The 27,024-nt window shown below is 41.6% G+C and overlaps 3 protein-coding genes across 5 annotated transcripts; 1 reads left to right on the forward strand and 2 right to left on the reverse strand.

Moving 5' to 3' along the window:
- Positions 1 to 2,857: 2,857 nt before the first annotated feature.
- On the reverse strand, positions 2,858 to 12,117 carry cep70 (centrosomal protein 70). The gene is made up of 17 exons (XM_030409459.1): positions 11,896 to 12,117; positions 11,612 to 11,632; positions 11,124 to 11,223; positions 10,806 to 10,929; positions 8,838 to 9,018; positions 8,357 to 8,532; positions 8,112 to 8,171; positions 7,923 to 8,019; positions 7,757 to 7,845; positions 7,580 to 7,657; positions 6,533 to 6,620; positions 6,240 to 6,392; positions 6,002 to 6,154; positions 5,646 to 5,814; positions 5,420 to 5,528; positions 5,251 to 5,330; positions 2,858 to 4,958 (listed from the first exon to the last, which is right to left on the reverse strand). The coding sequence occupies exons 2-17, from the start codon at positions 11,618 to 11,620 to the stop codon at positions 4,897 to 4,899; spliced, it is 1,728 nt and encodes a 575-aa protein (XP_030265319.1). The 5' UTR covers positions 11,621 to 11,632; positions 11,896 to 12,117; the 3' UTR covers positions 2,858 to 4,896.
- Positions 12,118 to 13,268: 1,151 nt separating this feature from the next.
- On the reverse strand, positions 13,269 to 19,663 carry LOC115576864 (coiled-coil domain-containing protein 151-like). 3 transcript variants are annotated; one of them, XM_030409462.1, is made up of 13 exons: positions 19,514 to 19,663; positions 17,357 to 17,478; positions 17,173 to 17,226; positions 16,833 to 17,024; positions 16,615 to 16,716; positions 16,159 to 16,284; positions 15,771 to 15,893; positions 15,355 to 15,504; positions 15,096 to 15,256; positions 14,839 to 14,995; positions 14,559 to 14,711; positions 13,547 to 13,634; positions 13,269 to 13,454 (listed from the first exon to the last, which is right to left on the reverse strand). In XM_030409462.1, exons 3-13 carry the CDS (start codon positions 17,182 to 17,184, stop codon positions 13,333 to 13,335), a joined length of 1,386 nt encoding a protein of 461 aa, XP_030265322.1. In that variant the 5' UTR covers positions 17,185 to 17,226; positions 17,357 to 17,478; positions 19,514 to 19,663; the 3' UTR covers positions 13,269 to 13,332. The 3 variants fall into 3 exon arrangements, with proteins under 3 accessions (XP_030265322.1, XP_030265321.1, XP_030265320.1); XM_030409461.1 differs by lacking the exon at positions 19,514 to 19,663 and adding an exon at positions 18,160 to 18,350 and having other exon boundaries at positions 13,269 to 13,451; XM_030409460.1 differs by lacking the exon at positions 19,514 to 19,663 and adding an exon at positions 18,160 to 18,350.
- A 304-nt stretch (positions 19,664 to 19,967) lies between these two features.
- Positions 19,968 to 22,229, forward strand: LOC115576862 (ankyrin repeat domain-containing protein SOWAHC-like). Its single transcript, XM_030409458.1, has one exon. The coding sequence runs from the start codon at positions 20,176 to 20,178 to the stop codon at positions 21,961 to 21,963; it is 1,788 nt and encodes a 595-aa protein (XP_030265318.1). The 5' UTR covers positions 19,968 to 20,175; the 3' UTR covers positions 21,964 to 22,229.
- The last annotated feature ends 4,795 nt before the right edge of the window (positions 22,230 to 27,024 follow it).

Consider the following 27,024-nt stretch of genomic DNA (forward strand, 5'->3'; position numbering starts at 1 on the left):
AGTCGCTTTCTTTCTTTCACCGTTCGTCTGAAGCTGTCTTACTGGAAATGAGCTGGTTTATTAACTGACATTGCCTCTGTTACAAACAGCAGAGCTTAACATTAGCACATGCGTCGCTGTGCTCCCGCGTACGCCTATTGATGATGTCACCTGCCGCGACTACAGCAGCCTGTAGTTACTATCACAACAATTGTGTTAGCTTGTTGTTGTGTCGGCAAGCTAGGAACTGTCGCTACCTACCTTATTAAAAGCCCCCAGCTAAGAACCTATTTCTAAACTCCAATGGAGTGCAATGTAAAGCTCTTATTTTGAAGTCAAATGTGTTGTCACTGTTCACAGCCCAAGTTCGAGCTTCACCTCATGTCACATGTTTACGCCTACCTCAGAGGCGGCTTTTGGAAAAGGAGGAATATTACGCCTCAGTTTTAGAAAGACAGGCCGGCACATTGCCGTCCTTACCTTGGAGCAAATGTGCCGCCTTTTCTATCTAAAAAGGGCTACTGAATACTATATTTTCTTTAGACTGGGAGTTCGGAAGAGGAAGCCACACAAGGAGTGGACATTGGCCTTTTGTTTCCTGCAGAGGAAGATGGAAACAAGCTGGAGTTGCTGGCAAAAGAGATTGTCGATGTTGCTGTTGTGCTGGACAAGCACATCATTCTGCACGAGAGATGTTGCTAATGCCCTTGCAACACGGATGGGTCTGCTTTACTGCCTTGACACAGACTATCCCAAAGGACTGAGGTACACATTCGAGCTGATACAAAAAGTGTTCATTGGCATCGGAAGTGACAATTGCAGCTATCACTGTTCAGAAACAAATATTTATATGATAAAACTCACACTCAACCTTACACAACAAACACAGCACCATTCCTACATACACATTACATGGCCAGAACACTTAACACAAAGCCTCTGATCAAAAGTGACCTGTGAAAGTCACTGAAAATACTTAATGCAGATGTTGTAGTATGTTTTTTGCTCAGTTAAGTGATGATGCGAGTAGTGCTGTAGTTAAATTGCAAAAACCTTTTATATTTTACAATTTCCATGTTTATATGTTTAATTCTTGCAAAGTAAAAGCCCAGTACTAAGGCTATTTTGCAAACAGTTTCATTAGATAAATGATAATAACTTCAGAAACATGCTCAATATGTGGTATTTTTCATAATGTTCATCTTTACCTCATGGTAATGTTTTATTAATAAGTATATTCATACCACAATCATTGAATCTTAAAATAAAAATGGCATTCTGAATGTTCTTTGAGGTTGAAGAATATTTTCCATGTAGTGCTTTTAGAAAATAACCTTCAGCTGTGTGGGAAAATAATGCAGTTCAGTTTTTTGAATGAAGTTAATATTGTTTGTTGAACTATTACTGGAAAAATGACTGCGACTTATTTGTCAGCTTCACCTTTTTTACACCAACTACTTATTCTAGGTTTATAGTAGTCAGATATATGTTTAAACGACTTGAGTTTCTTAGTTTGCACAACTCTCATTTTAAGGCTTCCCTAACTCAAAATTTTAAGGCAGCCAGGTTACAAATTATTTTAAGTAGAACTAGCTTTTTTTTTTCTTTGACAGTGCTGTGTATCCGTCGTAGACCACAGACCTTATTTCAGCCATTTAACCAAAATCTTTGAGAGGATGAAGTGCAAAAATGCTAACTCATTTCCAGATATAAGGATAATATCATTTCTGCAGCACTTGAAAATAATAAAGTATAAAAATGTATTCATCAAAGTGTTGCGTGCGTAGTCTGATCAGAGGGTTGGACAAAAAATTAATGTTCCCATAATCATCTTGTGTAGTATCAATCAATGGTAAATATGAAAACAAACTATCATGTGTTATACAGTTTGAGGTTCATACAATAGTCAACAAACAACTGACAAAAAAGTCAGTGATGATTTTTTACATCCAGTCATTGGCTAATAATCAGTAAAGAGTATCTGAAGTGATGTTCTAGAGACTAGAGTTGGAGCGCTGAATGGGCCAAATGGTCCAGGCAGCTTGGTGGTGATGTAATCACCTGCCATAAATCATACAGCACAGGTCAATGGGACCCTCGACTCCGTTCAAGGCCCAAATTTCCATTTTAATTTTCTGCTCAGTGGAGTTGATGTATGCGGGGACACAGTGAGTAGCCAGGCTCTCCGCTCCCTTCCATTCATTATTAAATAACGACCTTTCGTTCCCGGATCTCTGAGAACTAGGCTCACACATGAGGGGACAGGTGTGTGGACGCCGGCGACACCAAACATTCTCCATCAAATTATGAAAATGTCAAGACAGCGTGTAGGGTGAGATGTCCAACGCCTTTAATATGCTGCAGCTTTGCTGTTTATTCCTGTTGGCTTGGAAAGCCGTGATATGTTGAACTGTTCAGTGGTTGTGTGCATTGAGGAGTCTACCGCTGACTGATGACTTAAAGGGCTATTACTGACAGTTTTGTATGTTGAAGCTGAATAACTACAATGCATGTGTCTTTGTTGAGAATGAAGGGAACACTGGGAGAGAATTGAATTTCTAAAACTCTGCAGAGAATACTAAATGTTTCCCTACATGAGGAAGTGCCAAATGAGGAAATGCACATATGCCAAATAATAATCCGGTTTATAAAACCTGCCGTACACCCAACAGCACTTTACCTTTCATAAATCCGGAATCAACTTGGAAATGTGAGCGGAATGTGGATCCGCCTCATATACCACCCTCTCCACACCCATGTTCAACCACAGAACGTCAATACAAATTGCCTCATCAATATCCATGCATGGAAATGATCCTCTGATTGTTCTTTAAAGTGAATCATGGTCACAGTGAGAGAAAGACGAAGAAAAGACATATTTATTTGTTTAGAAGGTGTTTATGAAATTGTTAAATAGTTAACACCTGGAAAACAGCTGACAGTCAAGCGTGAGATGCATCATTATGTGTAGAATAACGCCTTTACATTACATTTCTACAATCTGGCATCTATTTGCTTCCTCACCACTGGCGTCACCAATTCCCCTTGCCCCCAAAATGTACGTATGCAAAGAGTCAAAGTTGCCTTTAATGGAGGCACATTTCTACGTCAAGTATTTTAAAAATCCATATATATGCACAGAAGTCTCACGCATTTCAAGCCCATTTTGTGCATACGTGAGCACATAACCCTCATAACTTATGACGGCGACATTTGCGTTGTCTGATAAAACTGCACAACTTAGAGTGACCTGTTAGTTTGACGATTCATGGCACACCTGTGCACTGATCATGTCGTTTAATCAGCATGTTGATATGACACACCTGTCAGGTGGATGGATCCTTTTGCAAAGGAGAAGTGCTCACTAACATAGATTTTAATGTAAGGGGGAAATGTGGGTTTTTTTTTTTTTTTTTAATTGGCTGGAGAGCAATACCGAAGAGACCAAAGAGCCAAAGGTCTCTTGGTCTCTCTCCTTGTTTTTTGTTTTTCTGTGTCAGTCTCCTCATCTTTAACCTTTCAGCCAGGTGGTTGGTCCCACCCGTTGAACCACACCATTGGTCCCCCATGCCATTCTCAGAAGCCCAATTGGTGGTTGCCAGCGCCTGTTACAAAATCTAGCAGGTGTCCAGGTGCAGGTCATCAGGCAATCAAGTGAGTTAAAGGGGAGCTCAAGTGCAGACAAACCAATTAGTAACAATAAAACCATGCAATAAAACAAAAAATAAAATCACAGCACACAACAATGTCAAACACTTAAACAGCCACTTCTGCCCTGTGACATTAACACAATTTTAGTTTAAAAGCTGAGAGAAACAATTCTATTGTTGCATAAAGAAAGTCTGAAATGTTTTACTTAAGAGAATTGAAAAATGAGAGCAAAATGGGAAGTATGTGAAGTAATCATATTTAATACCTGATCCTAACCCATCACTGGATCCCCTGTATAAATGAGGGAAAATGAATGAAATATCTGTCAGTCAGCGTTATTATAAACATGAATTAAGCATATTGGCATACGAGTGTGATATTTAAAGGGTGACGCCAGAATACATTTTCCACATTGAAGTATGTTAACAGGTGTTGGGGAGTACGAGTGCATTTGTCAACATTTTTTTTTTGTGTGGCTCCAGAGAAAGCTGCATGTAATCTGATTACCTCCAGTGATGTCACTCAGTGGCTAAGTTGCATTGTGGGTAATGAAGGCTGCAGGTTTTGAAAAAGCAATCCACTGTTCTAGCACTGCACTCTTGTACATTGTGTACAATTAAATGTGAAATTTCCCTTTAATCCAACGTTCAATTTATTACATGACTTAATCAGCATGGTTTCTTTATGTATTAGTCCTGATGTGACTCTTGGATGTCCTCTGATATCATTTGATGCTTTTACTGGCTTTACGCTCACTCTGCTGTGTACTGATTTGTGTCAGACACAGTCATTTAAATTCTCTGTATTAGAACTGTATAGTAGACATGTTGCTAACTGTGCAGGATTACACAGCACGCGCAGCTGTGAGCTGGTGTAATGCTGTCACGTACAGATGAATGCAAGTGGTGGTCTGTTAGCACCTCATTGTTTCAAAGTGCAGCACACCGCAGGCACCATTTATCAAACAGGGCTATAAAATCTACTCAAGTAGGCAGTTTAAAGGGTCAGTTCATGCAAATTACAAAACATATTCTCCATACAGACAGTCTGCATTCATAAAAGCCAGGTAGATGTTCAAATCTGTTCACAAAGCACCTGGGAAACTGCGATGGACGACATCAGAATTCATGAATGAACTTTTTCACCGTCCGCAGTGATTGGTTGACAGGTGACTGTGCCTGTGCCAATGAATGTAAAGTACAATCTTCATTCATGGACAGTAGCATGAGGACGTACACAAGCAGTCAGTTGAGTCAGAGCAAAGTGTCACTGCGCTGTTTGTTTCAAAGACTTCAGAGCTGGAAGGATGTCGTCCAGGTGACTCACTCCTGAAAAAAACACACACACACACACACACACACACACAAACACCTTCAGTGACTTTTTTCACGAGATGAGGTTTAAATAAGTCTGACCTTAGTTACAATAGAAACTGATGCCTCCAAAATAAACCTTGGTTGTTAGGTAACTTTTAATGTGTAGCTTCCCCTCAGGCTGAACCAATCTGACACACTGAAACAGGAAGGGGCCCCTGTTTTTGTACTTAAATGCTGATAGATCAAATCTAGTCAAAATTAAGAGAAGGCCCAGCTGTCATGGTATGTTTATTGTGTCATATACCTAGAGTGTGTAAAATGTCCGTGGTGAGGGCATGGAAAGCAGGGAAGAACTCGTCATGCTGCTTCACTTTGACGATGATGCTGCAAAGAGTGAAAGGACATTTTTGGGTTTCTGTATCTCTATATAAAAGTAATTCAAACAATATGTCTGTGTTGTGTTGTGTGCGAACCTGTCAATGTCAGCCTCTCCCAGCAGCTGATGGAATCCAGCAGTGTGCTCAGTGGAGGAAGCCAGTCTGGCCACCTTGTTCACGACCTCAGCAGGAGGAACCCTGCTGTCTGACACAAGAGCACCAACACCAACTCAACATCTTTAGTTCCTGTGTCCTGTCACTCCTGCTGGACTGCTGGACAAATAAAGAACACAATGAAGTTTGGATTCTAGCCGAGGGTTACCTAGCTCCAGAACGTCTCGGAGGTTCCTCATGGTGTTGGTCATCTCTCCCAGCCTGGTGTAGACCTCGTTCATGCGTGGGTACACTCCGCTGAGGGAAGTGACATCAAACAGCTTCTGGAAGTGGGACACCATGGAGCCCAGAGTGTATCGAGTTGGTGTCCTGAGCACCTTTCACACCACACAACACACACAGTTTCACTTGTATAGTCATTCATTCATAGTATTTTATAACAATTATATATGAGAGCCAGTGGCAGGTTTAATGATTAACCTTCAAGGCACCATTCAAAATAAAATTTGCAATCATGTAAACACTACCTTAAGCAAGTAGTACAAAAGTACCGCAGCGTTCTACCTTCTCATCATCATTCGAGATGTTTTCCAGCATGGTGTCCACCTGCAACATCATGTCTTCCACCTTCACTGCTTCTGCTGCACCATGGTCACCATCAGTCGACTGCCAGGGCATCAGCCTGCTGGTCAGTTTATTTAACCCCTGCTGCAGATCCTGCCAACATTCCATACGAGAAATCTAGTTAAGAAAGCAGAGCAAGTGTGGACGATTTAGAAGCCCACAGGCAGGTGGTGTTTACCTTCAGTAGATGGAGCTGCTGGGCCCACGCCTCCAGCGTGGGGGCCAGGGTCTGAAACTCAGCCCGCTCCAAACCAACAGAACAGGTTTTCTGTCTGTGCAGCTGAAGCGGAGCTCTGGGACTGCTCACTACAGAACTGACCTCTTTCAACAGCTGGAATTCAGGAGAAGACAAATCCCATTAGCAATGTTTAGTTCAGGAATTAGATTTGAGAAAACAACAAGGACTACACCCCAGGTGACAGAAGACAGGAAATACTGAGCTAAGAAAACTTAATCAAACAATATACTTACATGATGATAGTGTGCACACAGACTGACTTCTCTGCTTTGATCACTGATGTTCTCACTGTTCTCAGTCGTCTTGTCTTCTTTCTGCAATCTGCAGAGATCAGTTACATCAATACCTGGAGATTACAACTCAGGTTTCTGTGGCGGTCTCCTCGTCACATAGTGACTGAAGTGCCATACGTCAGTGTTGATGACAGAACATCTATCCACCATGTCTTAAGGACACTTAAGGACAGTTGTTCCCAACCTTTCTGGCTTTCGCCCCTTGTCCAGGGTTCGTACACATTTTTCAAGGTCAAATTCAAGCACATTTCAAGCACTTTTAAGGGTCATTTTTAAGATTTTCCAGCACCTTACTGCTGGGGTAAAATACGTATCTAAAGGAATATATATACTTGTGATTTTTTTCTTCACTTTTTATCACAATTATGTACATTGTATTATGCTGTAAACATCTAAAATTATATTCTATAATAGCAAAGACTTCAGAAATTAATTATCCAGTCTGATCCCAATTTTGTAAAAGACACAGAGTTATAATGTCAAGCACTTTCAAGCACTTAAACTAAAATCCAAGCACTTTTCAGACCTTGAAAACTCAACATTGAAATTCAAGCACTTTCAAGGATTTCAAGCACCCGTACGAACCCTGCTTGTCACAGTTTAACAGCACTAAAACAGATGATCCATCCTTCAGTAACACTTTATTTCTGTCTGTTGCTGACTGATAGTAGAATGTTAAACTCATTAAAACATTTCAGAAATGATGACTCTACAAGAAAAATAAGCCATGGCACTATCAGTGAAGTGTCAGGATGTAACAATTTTAACTCTAATTTCAAAAATATATCAAAATAAGCATTCAATTTCACTTTTTCAGTCACTAGATGGAGGAAGGTACTTCCAACAACAGCTTGACTTATTCGCTCGCAAATACAAAGACTTTTTGCAGTGTGTCTGCGTGGATGGGTGTGTACACACGGTCAAACATTGTTATGACATTTAAATAAATCACACCTGTGGTACAGTGAGCGTCGTCACTGTTCCTACCTTGTGTTGTTGTACATGTTCGACCGCTCCAGACAGCGGAGTTTGTGTTTGTAGAACTTCACCTCTTTGAGTGTTGGCCTGCACACAGAGACTCAGTCAGCATGAACACCGATATGATAGCTCATGTGTTTGTTCCAATAATCATGAACACACACACGCACGTGCGCACACACACACCTCGCCTCCAACTCTTGCTTCAGGCACTCCACCTCCCTCTTTAGCTCTTCCATTTGACCTTTGCTTCCCTTTAGCTGGTCCTGGTACGCCTTGGAGGAAATTTAAGATCATCACCTGCTTTACGGAATGAACGATCTGAAAAAATGACTAAATGTTTGTCAGTTACCTTGAGAAGAGCTTTAGAAGATGGAGCAACATTGCTGGATGCCTTCTTGACTCTCGTCTGATGAGCCACTTCAAATCGTTCCGCTCCTTTGACAGACCTGGAGTGAAAATGAACAGCTTAGTGCAAACAGAAGGAGTAGCGCTCGTTGGAAGGTTTCATCTGTGCGTTTTTTTGGGCGGCATGTGTTACCTGAGCTCATCCAGCAGCTGAGTCATTTTAGTCTCATAGAAGTCAATCACGTCCAGCACCCTGCAGACACACAACAGCTGCTGCTAACTTTCTGTGTTCCCTGTCACCATAGCCTAATGGAAGCTCACAAAATACGGTGATTAATATCTTAGTGGAAGTCACGCTGTGCTCATGTTTCACACCGTTCACTTGATATAAAGAATAAAAAGACAGTGGCTGCCTCTGTGAGTCAGTCATGCTCTTACTGCTGGTCTGCAGGAGACTTCTGCTCCATCACTTTGTCGCAGATGTGCTGGAACGTCTGACTCCGTCGAGCCAATCGCCGCTCTTCTTCTTTGATGGTGAAATAAAGTTTCCTTTCGAGCTGAGCTGCTTCCTCCCTCTGTTTGGACAGCTTCTGCTCCAGAGCCTGACACACTTTCTAGAAAATTGTTTTTATTTTCCTTACTCAGAAGAAAATACTTTCAGACCGAAACTGCTTAAAGACAATATTCACAATCGATCAGCCTATTTTTTACGTCATTATAAAAAATCTAAATCTGTTTCTTCTGAAAAATATCTGTCAGGGTTGATTTTTTTTTAAAGCTATGCAATCCTTAAAAATACAACAGTTATTTACCAACATTTCTAAATCATTAGATAATCACTCCTGCATGTAAAACTGTGTTATCTCCAAGCAGCATGTCTCAGCCTGAAGTGGCTTGTTATGGTAGTTTGTTAACGTACCTGTGCTTCCTGCTTCTCCTGCTGCAGCTGCTGAGTGTGGCTGTGCTGTTGGACAGCTTTGCCGAGGTAGCGGTCCTCCAGGTCCTGGACTTTGGTCTTCACCACATCCAGTAGCTCCTCCAGCTCTGTGACCCTCTGAGACTGCTGAGCCGCTCTGCTCATGTGCTCATGAGCCTCCTCTCTAGAGACACACACACACACACAGAAGGTTCAATCTCAAAGTGCACTGAGTGCAAACCACACTGTAAGACACACAACATAAGCACTACAAAGACTCAGAAACGGTTGGGTGTGATTAAAATGACAAACATGACGACTCATTTCAGAACATATCTAATCAGAAAAAAATCTTGGAACAAAAATCTTTTCAAAGATGACATATCTAGCTCAGCTTTAGCCTGCAGTTAGCCTAGCGTTAGCCTGCAGCGTCACCTTCAGGCTCTTCTCCTGTGTGATGAAGACAATCAGCTGACTGGTACCAGAGGAAGCTGACAGCTTCAGAGACGCTGGTTTATTCTCCTTTTCACAGAACCTTTATTGATATGTTTGTGAAGAGGGTTCACTCTGGACAGATGTGAGAAACTGAACAAAATGAATCTTTGGTTTATTGTTGAATCACTAAGGGCTGATCATTTTGGTTGAACTCTGTAATCTTTATTTTTGGTGAATATCATTGGAGCCATTCAAACTCTAACGTAGCTGTCATGTTGGAATAAAATGTTTAACTTAAAAAAATTAAACAGAAGGAAAATGCTCATTTTTAGGCATTTCTGAATATAGATATATATTTGAGGCTGGTAACATTTGAAGCTGTTATGAAACAGCAGGCTTAAAATTACAATATTTAAGATGTCTGACCGGTATTACAGTCAGCTGGTTTCCCTGTCATCACTATCCTTCATACCTGCACTGAGCTGCAGGACTCAGGAGGAGCATCTCTCATGTGGTGTTGATCAGATTAGATGACAGGAGGCCAGGTGGTCGACACACACTGCAGATACATTATTGAATAGATACAGACCCACAGTAATACACACTGCAGGAATGTATACGCTGTCAAAGACCCTCAGCTGTTCGCCCCGCTGCTTTACTTCAGTCTGAGTTTTCACTGTAGGAGGAACACATAAATCTAGAACTTACTGCCATACACTATATTTCCAGTCATCGTGTCTGTGATGGATTTCTTTCTTTTTTTTTTTTTCCTTTCCTTTTTTTTTTACAAATGTTGGATGGAGACACGAGGCAAATGAGATTAACCTTAATCCAAATGTGACATCTTTAGACTATGTCAAGATGTCCAGTCTGAAAGCTAATTGAAAAATTGAATAAAAAAATAAATAATAATAATAATAATAATAATGATAATACAACAATTTATCCAGATAAGAATGACGTCATAGTACCAGAAACTTGTGCGTTTGAGGATTTTTATATTTAATTCAGATAAAATAAATAAATAAAAACTAATGAAACCACGTTTGGTTTCTGAATGCCATCCTAGTTTTGCTGCAGCAAACTAAACTAACTGCAATTCTAGGACTTTTGTATTTCACATCATGCTCTCTAATCCATTTTAAAATCATTACATAAATTATTTTTAATAAAACTCCTCTCAAGATGGATGGAAATAAAGATGGTCTGTTTCTCCTCCAGTTTGTTAAGCTATCTGGTTTCCTTAATGCATTCATTCTTAGATGGTTAATATTTTCTTTTATTTTCATTATTTGCTGTGTCATTCCTCTCTGCCACCAAGCAAAACACAGGATGGGAAGTTTTGAAGTCTCCCCGGCGCTACACTACAATTAAGCTTCCTGCACGCATCCATCAACATCTACATAGAGATCCAAACACTCTAAAAAAAACCCCATCTACTCTTCTGTCATTCAATGAGGCTGGTGTTTACTATAAGTCTTTACTGCTGGGATAAAATCTACATTTCTATGGTAAACCCATCGTTGTTTGACTGACTTGAGTTGGTTGTTGGACTTGATGAGCTCCTGGATGAGCGCCTGTCTTCTCTCCGAGTCCGTCAGCATCGTCCTCAAGGTCGTCCTGATCTCACCAGCTGACTTCTTGTCCAGCAGAACCAAGTCTAAGAACATGTGGGGAGTGGTAAGCATTTACATCAGACATTCACAAAAAACAACATATCAAAAAAGAAAAAAAAAGAAAGGATCTGCAATCATTTTCGTACGTTTCTTCAAACTAGAATTTCATCGCGACAAGAATAAATTAGGCAGCAAACAACGCGTTCATTCAACTCAAACTTCGCCCGTTGACTCTTACCAGAAAGGTTCTTATTCTCGACAGGATCTGCAAAATACACTGATTTAAACCCATGACGCTGCAGGACTTTATTCACGTCGTCCCACTCAACCTGCTCCTCCTGCAGAAAACAAGGATGCAAAAACCAAATGAGTCCTACAAAACATCCCAAACAATGTGTGAACCTGGTGAAGAAATCTGAGCTCTACCTGGAACTGCCCGTAAGTCCACAGATACACAAAGGTCTTATTTCTTGAGTGTAAAAAATGTGCTGTCCTGCTGCCCATACTTAAAAGCCCTCGGTCACCTTCCTCCTGTCAAACCCACTAGTGATCGGGTTCCACAGTGCCTACAGCTGAGAGGAGCTGCCACCACAGCACCTCAATAATGAATGAAAGCAGACCCGCTCCCCCCTGGTCTGTCAGACACACCTCCCCTCCACACACACACACACACACCTCGAGCATTTAGATGAGCATTACAATGCTAGTTTGTTAATGAAGACTTACCAGTTCCATCGCTTCACCACACTGTAGGAGAGAGAACACACAGTGAGTCTTCAGACAGATGTAATATGACGGGTAATGACTGAATTCGACGTCGAAATAAAACATTTCAGAGAGTTGCGAGAGACTTCTTTTAAATAATCATAACATCCAAGTTAGCATTTTCGACTTGGCTCGGTTAGCTTCTGTTGCTAACGAGGTAACGCTGCAACCTATTAGCTGTGTACTTGTTCGTGTTAGCGGGCTTACACAGTGACAGACACGGCAGTAATAACTAGGTCAGTTACCAGTTGTTGGTGTGTCTTCTGACAGCTGACCGGTTTTCCGATAACTCGAAGCAGCAGATGTGTGTGTTGTTGTTTACCACTGTGTGCGAGAAGCCTCTTCCGCAATTCAAACAATGGCGCCGTGACGCAATCGTACTAGACCAATGGGGTGACGCTGTTTGACATCTCTGACCAATCGGTGTGTTCGCACTGCTGTCATGGCTCAGATGTGATCTAACCCCCAACAGTGAAACATTTGCATTGCTGCTGTGTGATTTTAAATAAATTAAATCTTTCCTTGCCTTTAGGTGTGTTTTTTTCTCCGTCCAGAGCAAGATTGATACACATTGCTTACATTATCAATCAATTAATCGATATAAAAACATATCAATTCATTCATTTATTTATATATTTATTTATGTATTAACTTGTGAAATGCAAACGGAAAAGAATATAGAAATAAATGAACTTAAAAACAGATGAATGAATAATTTAAATGTAAAATTAAATGTGAAAGTAAATAAATACATACAGAAGCAAATTAATATTAAAATGTTTGTCACATTATATGAATTAATTTTATGCCCACACTTATTTCTCATATCATGTATTTTGCATTTAATTGCATGATATTTATTTGTTGATTTATTTATTTAGTTATTGTTAATTTTGGCAGTCTCGGGTATCCATAGTCTACTGAGTTACTTAGTTTTTATTCATCTTTAATCCCAGGCTGAGGCTGGTCTCTATGCTGCATATGCCTTTATTATCACTGTCAGGTGTTTCCTTACAGAGCTTGTTACCCGTCACTGTTTTTGTGGTTTGAGGTTTGTCATGTTTGTAGTGAAATGAAAAATTGCTGTATTGTAGTAAATTGTTTCGGTATGTGAAATAAGATTGAATGAGGTCATGATGCTGGAAACACCTCAGCTGATTTGTGTTTTGTTTGCCTTTCTGACATACATTAAGGACAGTTTAGTCACTTGTAAAATATTCATCAAGGTTCAAATATTACTTTAAATGTCATTCTACAACACAGTTGTGTAAGGAACTGTAAGGTGCAGTCCATTTCCATTTCAATCAACAGAGCAATGACAGAGAGATCCTTCAGGAACAAGGCACCTTTTTGTCCTTATATAGTCATTTATTGTGGAAAAAAGAAAAAGGAAAGAGAATACAATCAGTGGTAAAAAGTCTAAGTTTGATTGTTTCTATTGGTTTCTATGAGGCCAAGGGAGGAATCTGAACTGTGAAGAAAGAGACGGTGAAACCAGTGTTGGTGCAACAGTGACAGCTATACAACGAGAAACCAGTAAAAGCACAAATACATCTAGTCATAAATATTCAACAACATCTTTCAACATGTCTGAAAATATGTTTTGGTAAGCTCCTTCTACACTTCAATCATCTTTTAATTCAGATCATTTATTGAGTCTTGAGACTGTGGAGGCTGTCGAATCAGAACTTGCCCTTCTTCTTCCAGTTCTTCCTCTTGGACTTGGAGTCAATGATCAGCTGAGACTGACGCTTCAGCATTTCCCGTGAGAGGAAGTCAGCCTCGTCCTCTTCGCTCCGCTCTTCTGAGACACAAGCAGTGACAGCGTTAGACCACGACAGATTTAGACTGTGTGCTCGTATTAGTGTGTTTGTGTGTGTTTGGCTCCCAGCTCACCGTCATTGAAGGAGTCTGGTCTTTGGTCCTCTGGGAGCGTGACACGGGTGTTGGAAGCTGGCAGTTTCCCCTCAATCCTGACAAAGAACTGCTCAGAGAAGCAAAGACACATGATTTTCAATATTTAATATTCATCCCAAAATGTCCCTTGTTTCTTGGATAACTGACTTTGAGATTGGCTTTTCATGCTTACAGCCAATCAAAGTAGGATCCTGATCTTTGTCAATCTTGTTTTTTATGTGTAGGTGACTTATTCTATTGTAATTATTCATGAGAAAATAAAATTACTGTACAGTCATGTGGTGTCAAAATAATTTTAAGAATTTGTTCCACGTTGGGGAAATTCATATAAAATGCTCACATCACACTCGGAAAGTTTGAAAGACTTTTGACTGCCTTTCCATTCAGATAAGTTATGCGAGCACAGCGCACACTCACACATGCTCTGCCACGCTGGCAAGACACCCGACGTGCCCTTTGCCAGAACTGCCTTTATCACTGCAAGACCAAGGCTCCCTCACAGAGGCAGCTGCTAGTTATTACATTTTTCTTTTGAAATTACACAAACTATTTTTTTAATGAGCTAAGAATGTGTATGAGCATTCTAATCAATTTTGTTAGGGGTGTTCTTTGGATAGGGATGTACGTGGACAAAAAAAATGAAGATAAACCCCCAAGCACTCTCTTATTAAACAATTAATTAGACCTTAAAACAAAACTGCCCTTTTATAGAAGTATGCAACCAGTAGGTTGTGGTCTTGAGAGGGTGTTTGGCCACAACAACATGTCCAAGTGTGAGCTTCCTTCTGGTGGAATACTACTGTAAAAGGGCTTTTTGTTCCATAAGATCTGTTTGACTCCCTGATGGAGGCTTGATGCCGAAACCTGTTGGAGTCACTCAAACTGGAGACACTGAGTTTACAAGGACGGCCTCTGCACAGTCGATCCAAAATCCCAGCCCAGCTCCAACCCACTGCGATGCTGGGTGAGTGTTTACGGAGCTTCCACTCACATCCTCCTCCTCCATCTCTTTCATGAGAGCCGTCAGATCCTTTCCCCGCACTTTCTCGTGCAGCGTCTGCAACTTCAGCTCGCACTGGGTCATCAGCTCCAGCAAGTACTCGTCGGCGTCTGGAGACACCTCAGCCGCTGTGTCCTCCTCACTCTGGAGAGAAGTGGAAGAATTTTGACAGAAAGGGAAATTAAAACCAAGAACACTGACACATATTAAGAATGATTAATGTCAATTGTGCTACAGTTGGACAAATCTTGATGGATGAGGCTGTATATACCAGTATGATGTATTGAAGTTTGTCGGCGAGGTGCTCCACCCCGGCTCGGACAGTACTGAGGATTTTAATAAGCCAATCGTGGCGCTCTCTAGCGGCGTCACACCTCTGCTGCTGAGCCTGCAGCTGCTGCTCACTCTCTTCCAGCGCCTGTCGGTCTCTGATAAAACCACAGAGAAAGAGGAGAAGCTTGAAAATCCCTATCAGTACATAACAAAGCGTTACTCAGTTGCATATACAACTCTTCCGCTGTATCTCACCTGGATAGTTTAGCTTCCCCCGAATATTTCATATCCTGGAGCTGTTGGCTCAGGAGCTCCTTCTGCTCCCTTAGCTGCTCTAGCTCCTTCTCGTTCTCCGCCCTCAGCTTCTCCAGGTGTTGGTGTCTTTCCTTCTGCGACGAAAAGCGCTCCGCTATCTCCTACACGCAACAAACGAATAAAAAACCTGCATGTAAACACCAACGGTAACCACACAAACATCCGAGTACAGTGTGTGGACAGCGACTTCTCCTCTTTCCTGTATATCTGTGACTCCCGTGGCCTCCTTGATGCGTCTGAAGGCCTCCTCGAAAGTGTAGATGGCTTTCTCCTCTTCACCTGCCATCCTGGAGGTGCTGCGCTGGGCCTCACTGCTCAGCTCATCTGGCTGCATAGCTGTTCTCTGAGCCTGACAACAATGCAAAACATACGTAATTCAAGGTACTCTACAGAGCGCTGTTTTGAAGTAAACCACATGTGTACCAGAAATGTGACTGGCTGCTTTTGGACTGGTAGTTGCCGGCCCGTTGGTGGTCATGTTTCCTCATGTCATTTGCATGTTTAAGGGCGCATGGCTAGCTAGAAAGTGGTCCACCAAGAGAGGGAACAACATCAAAATAAAAGCATCCATTACAATATCCCTAAATTGTGAATGCACCACCATGTGTTTCTCACCCTTCTATCAACTTTTTCAGCCTGGGCCTTGCGCTCCTCCACCTCTCTCCTGTGGATGGCTATAATGCGCTCTCTCTCCTTGCGCTCCTTGTAGAGCTGTTCTTCCAGTTGCTGTAACTCAGCCTGGGAGGAAGAAGGGAGGGAGGGAGTGATGGAAATGGAGGGAGGAGAGGTTGGAAACAAGGAAGGTAACCCAGTGGGTCAAAATACATTTTAGTATGACAACAGTGAATTTGTAATGACTGTAAACACAGGTGAATAAACACCTAAAAGCCGCTGTAGCTGGTCTACTTGTGACTCATTTAACTTGTATCATCAGTAATAGCAGCAGAGGCGAGCGAATCATCGTTCTGACGCCTTCACACGCATGTCGTGAGGTTCGGATCACCTTAGCAGTTTCTTTAGAGAGCTGGGCGGCGTCGTACGTGGCCTGCATGTTTTGGCGCTCCTGTCTGGCCTTCAGGATTTCTGCCTCCAAACTGTCCAGCAGGCCCTCGTAGGTCAGACTCTCCTCCTGAAGAGAAGCGAGCGATGGAAAGAGGGAGGACAGGAAATGTGGACATAAACTGAGAGAGCTCCTGCAGGTGTTTCAAAAAGGACACGATTTTACGGGGACCTTTGCAACACTTTGAGCTGGACCACATGTCTCTCTTACTTTCATGTATTTTAATCACACAAACAAAAAGGGGCAGATACGTTGCAAAATAATCTCTAATACTGGCAATTCAGCACTAATATGTGTATTTTTAATCAGAAATCATTAAGGGGGTGGTGTCACCTGACACATGTCCAATAACATGTGCGCAGAAATTCTTTTGAGGCAAACTGTGTATGCTGAACTAACCTGCAGGTGACTTTTGACTTTCTGATAGTTAATCATGATGTTCTCAGCTTCCTTGCACTTGAACTGGGTCTTCTCCAGCCTGTTCTCCAGCGCCCGCAGTGTCTGGAAGACAGATTGTTTACAGAAGGTGTAAACGTGTGCTATTGAACACCAAAAAAAAACACACACACACACACACACACACACACAAAAAAAACTACTACCACAGTGGTAATTACCATGGCATCTTCCTCTTTTTTAAAGGTGCGAGCATCAGCATACTGTGCTCCACTGCTGCCCTCTGGTTGCAGCCTCTGGTACTCCAGCATCAGCTCTTCCAGGCGGCACTGTTTGGTCTGCGTGATGTGTTTTAGGGCATTGAGACTCTTCTTCTTAGACAGCACACTTCGTTCTAACATTGTCAGGGATGCCTTAAAGAAGGGTCATGGCAGGGAGAGGGTGTGTCACACAAGAGAGACAGTGTGGGGGATATTTTGGGGGGAAAAAGTCCATCAATATAACATTAATTGTTAACTGTGAACTTTAATAACACACAGCATTTAGGCACCATCCCCTCACCTTCCCCGACATTCCCTTCTCAAAGCCTCTGTTATGAAAGGCCACTTCATAACCCTGGGAGGAGAGACACCAAAGGGAACAATATTGTAAAAGAAAGTCAGGTATGATCTCTTTGACTGTTCAAATGAGGACATAGAAAAACAACACAGCTGAGAAAGCTGCCTGTATTTCATGGGGGACTCACTGCATTAGTTTCAGCCTGTTGTCTGTACAGCCTCTTGTTCTCCTGCCTCAGCTGCTGGATGGTCTCTCTGTTCTTCTGGATGGTGGCCTGGGAGCTCTCATGGAATGCTGCTCTTTCGCTCTCTGGTGGACACATTCAATGGTTACATGAATGAAAATGGCAAAAGCGTCTCATTACTCACTAATAATACGGCTGATGATAATATTAATAATAATAATAATAATAATAATAATATTTGTTGATGATTTTGGATTAATATTACTGCTACATGTGTATGTGTCATTTTACTGCTGCAGGTGTCACTACTTTATATAATGTTGGCTGGTTTAATCGATAGAAATGCATCATATTGTATGCTGCTGAAGAAAGAGTAATGTTCTCCAGGTATGAAGGAAACTTTTAATTCTTCAGTTTATCACAAACATTCAAAGTCAACACATCTGGAGATGCATTGACGTCACAGGACAGGAAGGGGAGGAACACCTGTGATATGAACAGTAACTGAAGCTGTCAGACAAATGTAGCGTAACAGTGTAATTTCATGCCTCTAAGATGCAAGTAGATGCAAATAGAAATATAAAGTTTCACAAAATAAAGAATACTCGAGTAAAGTATAAGTAACTCCAATGTATACTTTAGTACTTGAATAAATGCACATACCAGCACTGACAAACAGGCACACTGACAAAACTTTTACAGTAACCGTTCCCTGAATACATCAACGAGCTAGCTAAGTGTAGCAAAGCGAACTTCCTTTAGCGTGAACTGAAATCAACGGCCAGACTACTCTTAAACAAACTTACCCAGTAGTTGGATTTTACGCTTCATCTCTGTTATCTGGTCTTGCAGCGGAGGTTTAACCGAGCGTGAGATGGACGACATTTTTGTTTTGGTCGTGTTTTACGCAGTTAGCAGAGACTTCTATCTGTTCCCTTCCTCAGTTTAGCTTGACCAAAACAGACAGACCCCGGTTGCCTAGCAACCTGTACACCTACCCCAAAGCGAGGCTGAAGTAACCCGTATGAAACAGGGTCATATTCTTATTTACTGATGATTTCCTGTTTTTTACAAATATCACTCAAACAAATGAAAAAATAGAAATTAAAAAACCTACCTACCTCTACAGAACACTGTAGAACGATAACATGATGAATTTGAGTTTTTCACAAAATGATTCAAACAATTATAGCACTTTCCAAACCGCGACTTATGGATAATCAGAATTAGGGGCACAGAACTAATTCATTGTTGAGTATCAATTTTTGTACAGTTAGGCAAAGTGATGTGAGCTACATGTCTTGTCTTTGACAAAACTCAAGCTGGCTCCCTATTTAAGCTAGCTACTCTGATAGTTTGGAAATTATGAAAGTGATAAGATAAGCTTTTATAACTAAAATAATTATCAATATAATAAAATAATATGAACAGAAATTAAATTTTAAAAAATACAGAATAAAACAAATTACAAAGCAATAGTGACTGGTGGGATTAGTAGCAATGATTATATAGATATGTATGTTTACACCAGAATCCTATGATAAAGTAATGATATTGTAGTAATGTAGAAATCTAGTATAGTATATAATGCAATAAAACATCCAGGTGCAAAATATTGTCTGTTCAATTACAGTTAACATGCTAAATATATTGTGTTATTATGAAAATAATAATCACATCAATAGAAACAGACACATCAAATTGGCCAATATAACTATGAATCCTAATAGGGACATAATTAGTATTTTTTATGTAATATTTTTTCATCCTTTTTTTTAAAACCCATCTTTTTTTGCAATATTATCCTCCCCCCCCCCCCCCCCCCCCCCCCCAAAAAAAAAAAAATTTAAAAAAAAAATACAAATTTGATTTATTTAGGGACACATTGGCTTCAGTTCATTCATATCAGAGTCATCATATCAGTGGATAGTGCCTGTGTGTCTTGCAGATACAGATGAAAAGTGGCATTTCAAAATAAAACTTAAATAATTCATTATAAATTAGCCAAATAAAACTGAAAACTGCAAGCAAACACGTATAATATGATAGACTGTTGACCATCAATCTCAGAACTCCTTGATAAATATGTATTACTGAATTCTTCACATGATCTGACACGTCGTGTCTTTCTCTTGAGGTGACAGTGAAATATTAATGTACCTGTGCACTTCTGGCTGACTCAGACCGGGACTTTTCCACACACGTTCAGTCATGTTGTGCAACATAGCAACCGGTCCCCAGTCCTCCACAACAAGCTGTACACACATGGATCAGTGGCAGTGTGTGTGAGAATGACTCAGTGACCAAAACACTCCTTTTCTCTTACTTTTTAGTAACTTCTTCACGTTCATTCAGGATTTGTTCGAGTAGCAGCGTGCCCTACTCACAAACAGTTGGGGATGCTAAACTAGTGATGATCACTTTAAAAGCGACAAAACTAAAATAAAAATAGTATGTGAATGTTTAAAAATATATATTATAAACACTTCTTATTATTCTTTTTTCATTTTTATTTCTATTTTTTAATTTTTTTTTTAGAAATGTAAAGTGACAAGAATTCATTCAACCCCTCCACAGACTAAATGGTACGGTCCTGCCCTCGGTTGCTAGGAGACAATTAACGCCTGAGCTCTAGAAATACAGCGCAGAGAAAAGCTCTCCCTCATACCAGTCCTCACTTAGCAGTGATACCGGTTCTACTCCACTCGTCTCTGTACCGGGGGATCAGTCGGTGGATTAACGGTACCGGACCACACGGCTTTAGAGCGCGTTCACATGCTGTCATCTCATCGTCAGAAGAACGTCAAGTTAAACTGTTGACAATGGCCGCCGACTTTACTCAAGAGGCCATTCTGGACTTCCTGAGGGAGAGAGGAGGCAGAGTGAAGAACACGGATTTAATTGAGCGCTTTAAGGCCGTGTTCCCGGAGGAGCGCGAGAAGAAGGCGGCCGTCAGGAACACATTTAAAAACTACGTGGACAACGTCGCTTTTGTAAAAACCGAGAGCGGAGAAAAATACGTCTGTCTGAAGAAAAAGTTTCTCGGTTCAGTAAAGCAGCAACAGAACCCGAGTGTGAGCGGTGACACTCGCGGGGCAGAAACGGAACCAGGACAAGTTTCAGAGGCACGGAATGTGTTGTGCCGTTATCCGTCACGAGCGCACCGGGCGGACTGCGGGCAGGTACGCGGTGATGACGCAGAGGAGGATCCAGCCCTGCCGCGCTCAGCAGGCGGTGTGCTGCAACCAACACCTGGCTCAGGTTACGGAAATGACAGCAGGGAGAGCCAAGTTCCGCCTGAATCTTTAACTGCAGCGAAGACAACAGACGACACAAGAGAGCGTGACGAGTTTGTTTGCCTAGTTGAGGAGGTGGACAACAGCTCAGGTGAGATGGGAAACAGAGAAAGCTTTCGAAGAGGGAGTAGGGAGTCCAAGGAGGAGGAGCAGGAGGGAAGAGCGCCTGAAATACCAGATATTGCTGTGATTGAAGCCTCACCTCTTCCCGCAGAGGGATCTATGTTCACCCTGCCTGGGCCTGTACAAACCGGTACTACAGGACAGGTTGAGACTCTTTTGCTTGAAGGCGCTCAGGAAATTGAGCAGAATAATGTGGTGATCAGGCACCAGGCAAGAGGATCCCAGCGCAGAACCAGACCGCTGCCGGCAGACGAAGGGGAGGACGAACAGCAGTCGGATACACAGAGTTTGTCTGAGTGTGGGAGTGAAGGCTCCCCCAAAGGCAGCCGCCGACACTTCATCGAGGTCATGATGAACAGCTCCCCCCAGGTGAGGCGTAGCCTGGTGTTACGCAGCTCAGTCAGCCTGTCCAACAGGAGTGACAGTGACTCGCTGTCCTTGACCTCCTTCGTGGATGACGACAGGGCCTCTGTCGCTCTGGACCCGCTGGAACACGAGTGGATGATGTGTGCTTCGGATGGCGAGTGGTCAGGCTTGTACCACCTCCTCAACACTGAGCCCAGCCTCGTCCTGAGGAAGGATTTTGTCACTGGTTTCACCTGCCTGCACTGGGCAGCCAAGCATGGCAAGCCCGAGCTGATAGCGCTGATTATCAACTTTGCCAAACAGCACAACGTTCCCATCAGCGTTGATGTTCGATCCAGCACCGGCTACACACCGCTGCACATAGCTGCCATGCACAACCACATGGAGGTGGTGAAGCTCCTGGTGGGGGCCTACAATGCAGACGTGGAGCTCAGGGACTACAGCGGGAGGAAGGCCTGCCAGTACCTCACTGACAATGTGAGTGTGGACATACAGGACATCATAGGAGCGTACGAGCGCTCCGACACAGAGAATGCAGACCGTAGAGATGGTGGTCGCTGGAGGTTCTCTAAGGTTCTCCAGTCTAACCTCAGGCCCAGCAGGCTCCTCAGCCCCAGCGACTGTGACTCTGTGGACGGGGAGGTTCGATACAGAGAGAAACCCGTCAGGAGGAAGTCATCATTCAGAGGGATGAAGCCCAAACTGGACAGACTCCGCCTGAGGACATCACAAATTGTCCACAGCGTGTCGTTCCGTGACACAGAGGAGCTGCAGTCACTGAGGGATTCTTTTAGGTCCAGACCCAAGACACATTTCTTTGGGTGAGATCAGTTCACCCACAGGACAGGACATTGTGTACAGGACATCAGGACACGACATGTAAAACACAAATGCGTTACAAGTATTATAAAATTGTGTGGATGGACTCAGTTTTGATCACAGGCTTCTGAGGAAATGTTGGGTCCCTGTAAATAACTGAATCATAGACCTGCTCAGTTTGGAAAGCGTCATGAGATGACTTTTGTTGTGAATCGCTGCAATACAAATAAAGGTTGGCTGATTGACTTTGAGTCTCCAGAATTACAATCGAATAAGTTTCTGATCCTTTTTTTTTTATGTATTTCACGTATAATCAATGAATATTCGTATCTGTATTTGCTACAGTTAATTTCATTATTTATCAAGTCATTTAGTGTTAAATGTCAAACAATTATGGAAAACTCTCATCACAGTTTCCCAGAGCCCACAGTGAGGTTATCAAAATGCATCTTTTGTCCTGCCAACAGTCCAACACCCAAAGACTCAAGCAGTAAATGGTCACACTTAAGAAGCTGGAACCAGCAGATCTTTGACCGCTTTGGTGGAAAAGTAATTGAAACGATGAATCGATTACCAAATTAGTGGGCAACTCATTTTCTTTCTATCCAAATGGATTAACTGACGTGTAGTTGCCGCCCTGATCAGACTGTGACTGTTGTACCTGTTTGTGTAGTTGTATTAGTCACAAGTGACTTTTCCTCTCGTTACAGAGACAGTACTGTGTACTTGGATCAGAGGATAAAATATTTGTCCTGTTTGTACTGCAGCATGGTAAAGAGGCCCCAGCAGCTTGATCCATACGAATCAGTGATTTGTGATATATATATATATATATATATATATATATGTATATATATATATATATATATATATATATATATATATATGTATGTATATTTCTACAGGGTCCTCTAATGTTTACAACATTGGGTGAGTCAGCACATGTATCAACAGGGCCTGATGACAGGTTTGAGGAAGTATGGTGTGGGGGAAGTGATGAGGTAGAAGAGTTGAACATGTTTTCTAGACAAAGGAAGCTGCTGCTGTCTCTGTATCACTTGTCTCATGCACAGAATGAGCTGTGTGATGGACCGTGTCCACACGTGCTGCTGGCCAGGCCTGCTTGGGTGGCATGGACAGATTTGGGCCCTGTATACTGCACATAGTCTGATATATATCGAAACATTGGACAAGGTAAATAAAATAAGTACATTATAGTTGAACAAGTCTCTAACTGCAAATTTAGACTAGACTTTAAGAAAGCATTCGACATGCTAGAACATCCGATCATAACCCAAAGGTAAAATACTTGTAAATACATGTAACCACAAATCTAAAAAGAAGAAATGTCTGAAACTTGACAACAAAATTGATGGACTATAAAATATTAAATATTTTAAGCTTTTATAGAAGCTGCAAATCAACTGAATTAGAACTGGAATAGTAAAACATATTATTGAAAAAAAGGGGATAACATCTGCTGGCTCATCCACACTATAATGTCTGTGTGTGTGTGTGTGTGTGTGTGTGTGTGTGTGTGCTCTCACTGCTATTATGCAACACATCTTGTAAGTGACCATAGGAAGGTCAAAGGGGAAATTGTAATAGCAGAATTTGTCATTTGCATTTAACCCCACATTGATGTTACCTTGCATTACCTACACTGATATTTCACATATTGACCTATAACCTCCAGGTTTATTAAACCTTTTATCACTGTGAATTATGGCCTGCCTGGCTTGTATGAACTGTTTGACTTTCTTTTGAACAGTAACCTCACTGATATATGGATAAGTGTTTGTGCACAATAGCACTTTGAGCTTGTCAGGTGTCATGGGTGCATCCAAGTTGTCTTTATCATATTAATGCTTCTTCGCTACAGAGACAGCACATCTAGCACTTTCCAGCGATGTACTGTATATATTACTTATTTTTGGTCTGTGTTCTACCACAAATGCGGGAGATGTGAAATGGTAGTGCAGATGGTGACATCTGTGATGTGGCTCTCTTTATCCACACAGAGCTGAAACTAAAGCCTCTCAACTTTGAGTCTGCTAATCTGAGCCACTGCAGGCAGATTTCTGTGTCACAAGGTTGTGTTGTGAGGCCAGGCCAGATGCTTTAAGAAAGCTGTGCTGCTCTTGAGTAATTTTACTTTTCATATTTTCCAGGACCAGAAGTTCAGTCTGGTGAATCATGTCACCAACATTAGAGGGCAAAATAGAGTTACAGCCATCTGGAGAGGGTTAAATCCAAGAAACTGGATCCTTTGGTGAAGTCCCTGCACAGCACTGAAGTGTATGAATTGTTTGTTGAACAAGAATGTACAATATTTTACAAACTGTTTAATAAATGAGATCCATCCATGACATGGTGGATGGGAACTAGACTGGACAATAACACTATCAAAGCATCATAAAAGGGCAATTTAGAGCTAAAATCCTGAAATTTGGCATCACTTATGAATCTCATGATGCGTGAACACATTCATTTAATCCACAACATGCTGCTTCATTTGAGAACTTGCTGTACAAGCTTTGCGTGTCAAGCTGCATTAAGTTCTTAGCCAGAGGCCTGTGGAGGCGAAGGCTGACTGCGTACACGTCAGGAACACTTTATCAAAGGTACATTTCCATGATGTCATGTACTCTGTGATGGTTAGTAGAGACCTCGTTATGTGTCCTGGCCATACTTCTTTTAAAAACAGATTTATGGGATGAATGCTTATCAAAAAATGTTGACACACTGCAAAAAGCAGACCTACTCCTTGGACAAAAACAAGTCTAGCAGAGCACAAAGAGGGCACCAGAAATAGTGGGAGTGGTTTTCCACTGAGAAGTTGATAAAGTGGTTTCACCATCATAAAAACTGAATTTTCAACCACTGTAGGGTTTGCATGTTTCAGGTATGTGAATGCATCTTGACACTGAGTCCATTGGGAGGTTGCATAAACTTGCTGTATATGAACAAAGTCCCAAGAAAGCTCTTACTTGTGCTGCTGAGTGTGGAGTTGGCCAGTCTTGAACACTTCTCATTTTGGGGGTATGACCGGCAGCTGTTCTTGGATACAACATGGCCAAAAAAACTGTACTTGATCCCTGGTGAAACAGCATTTTGCAAGGATTTAGGTTGACGCCACTTGACTTAAGTCTGTAGTGGATTTCCTCTAAGTGCTGGAGATGTTCGCTGAAGGAGTGGCTGTAAATGAGGACATCCACCAAATACACAAGGTGGGTTTTCCATGGGAAGCCACAAAGTACTGTTCCATCAAGCTTTGACATGTGGCTGGAGCATTGGATAGTACCATTGGCATTACTTTAAAGTGATGTTGTTTTTTCACGGTATGTCTATTAAAGCTCAACTTCTCAGTAGTCATGTTTAAGGTCCATGGTGAAGTACCAGGCAGAGTATGACAAAGCATCCAGTGCATTGTCAACTCTGGGAAGAGGGTGGGAGTCTTTGATTGTCAACAGATTTAGTTTTTCGTAGTCCAGGCAGAAAAGCCATGTGCCATTATTGTTGCACACCAAAATAACTGGTGCAGTGCAGCCAGAGATTCAGAGACTGACATTGGGAAGGTGCTATGTTAGTTTCATTTATCCTGACAGGTGATACATCATATACAGGTGAGGCTGCACAGCATGTCTCTTTAAATGGTAGGATGTCAACAGCTGAGGCTGAGTGAACCTCACCAAGCTGCTGACCAGAATGAGTGGCATTACAGCAGGCAGCCACTTCACATCTTTGAGCATCGGAGGAATTTTTTTGTCCCAAAGTTACAGTAGCTGATGTTCGTCCCTTATAAGCAGCTACTGAATAGATTCAGTCGAAAAACATTGTAGAGAGATTATTTTCCTGTTAGAACAGCATGTGTTTTCAGGTATGGAAAACATATATATTTCTGGGTTTGTATTATTAGTTTAAATTTTTTTTTTATCCAAAACTACATAGTGCCCATTTATGCCAGAACCATTTTTTGTACCAGGCTGTAAACATATTTCATTCTGCTGTAAAGTTAGGAATTTTAACTTGGGGTCTTACAGCACTTTCCCAGGCGGTCTACCACTCAAGAAGGCTCCAAATCAAGGCCGACCGTGCTTAGATTCTAAGATTTGACAAGATCTAGCCAATTCAGGGTGGTGTGGCGATAAATGACAGCTGCCTCCTAAACAAATACGTACCTTTAGATCACCTTTTGTTATTTTCTTTGTAGTACAAGCAGGTATAAAGCCCCCTAAGGGTCATGGCAAGAATTCTTTTAGGAATACTTTTGCATTACCTTGCAATATATATTTTGCGCTCTATTGCATTCATTTTTGTGTTGCCTTGCAATACTTTCGCGTTCCTTCACAACATATTTTGCATTACATCATCACTTTTTTGGAGACAGGAGCAGAAGATAGGACCTGGGCAGAGGCTCCTCATGAAAAATGGAAGTGTAAAAAATGATTGCGAGGGAACGCAAATCATATTGCAAGGTTACAAAAAAGTAGCAGGTGGCCTAAGAATGAATAACAAATGACTGTGTTCTACAACTTACTACCTCCCTAGCTCTGGCACTCTTGCTTGGACCACACCCATCTCTGATCTCAGCCTTAATCTTGATATTAACTACACACCTGTACACACACACACACACACACACACACACACACACACACGCACGCACAATCAAGTTGAGACAATTACCAGCAAGTAAAAATACAGTTGACAACGTTAGAATGACTCACTTGTAGCTTTGCCTTAAACATAATCACCTCCAATTTCATGTTTTTTTTTTCTTTCATTTCTTTTAATAAATTAGAGTGGTATATTCTGCATGCAATACCGCATTAACCGTTTTAAGGTTTTCATCTTTCACAGAAAAAAATAAAATAAACACAAAAATCCCTTAAAAGTCCAGATGAAGCTGCTTGGAAAAGGGTGGTTGGAGAAGCCACAGCATGAAGCGATGTACACAGTTTGCGGTTGCATAGTACAGTACATGAAGTTCCTTTTAAAACAGCATGCCGTTTTTGTATTGCACATCACTGAAACTTTGTATACTGGACCTTGCTGTTGTTCCGA

The sequence above is a fragment of the Sparus aurata genome, chromosome 24, assembly GCF_900880675.1.
Source record: "Sparus aurata chromosome 24, fSpaAur1.1, whole genome shotgun sequence".
NCBI lineage: Eukaryota > Metazoa > Chordata > Actinopteri > Spariformes > Sparidae > Sparus > Sparus aurata.

Coding starts and splice junctions, on each gene's coding strand:
- LOC115576864 (XM_030409460.1), bottom strand. CDS start 18,238: ATGTCGTCCATCTCACGCTCGGTTAAACCTCCGCTGCAAGACCAGATA. Junction 13,635..14,558: donor AAGAGATGGAGGAGGAGGAT/GTGAGTGGAAGC, acceptor TTCTCTGAGCAG/TTCTTTGTCAGGATTGAGGG. Junction 13,455..13,546: donor ACCAGACTCCTTCAATGACG/GTGAGCTGGGAG, acceptor CTTGTGTCTCAG/AAGAGCGGAGCGAAGAGGAC.
- LOC115576862 (XM_030409458.1), top strand. CDS start 20,176: ATGGCCGCCGACTTTACTCAAGAGGCCATTCTGGACTTCCTGAGGGAG.
- cep70 (XM_030409459.1), bottom strand. Junction 10,930..11,123: donor CGAGAATAAGAACCTTTCTG/GTAAGAGTCAAC, acceptor ACATGTTCTTAG/ACTTGGTTCTGCTGGACAAG. Junction 5,331..5,419: donor GGAGAGGCTGACATTGACAG/GTTCGCACACAA, acceptor CACTCTTTGCAG/CATCATCGTCAAAGTGAAGC.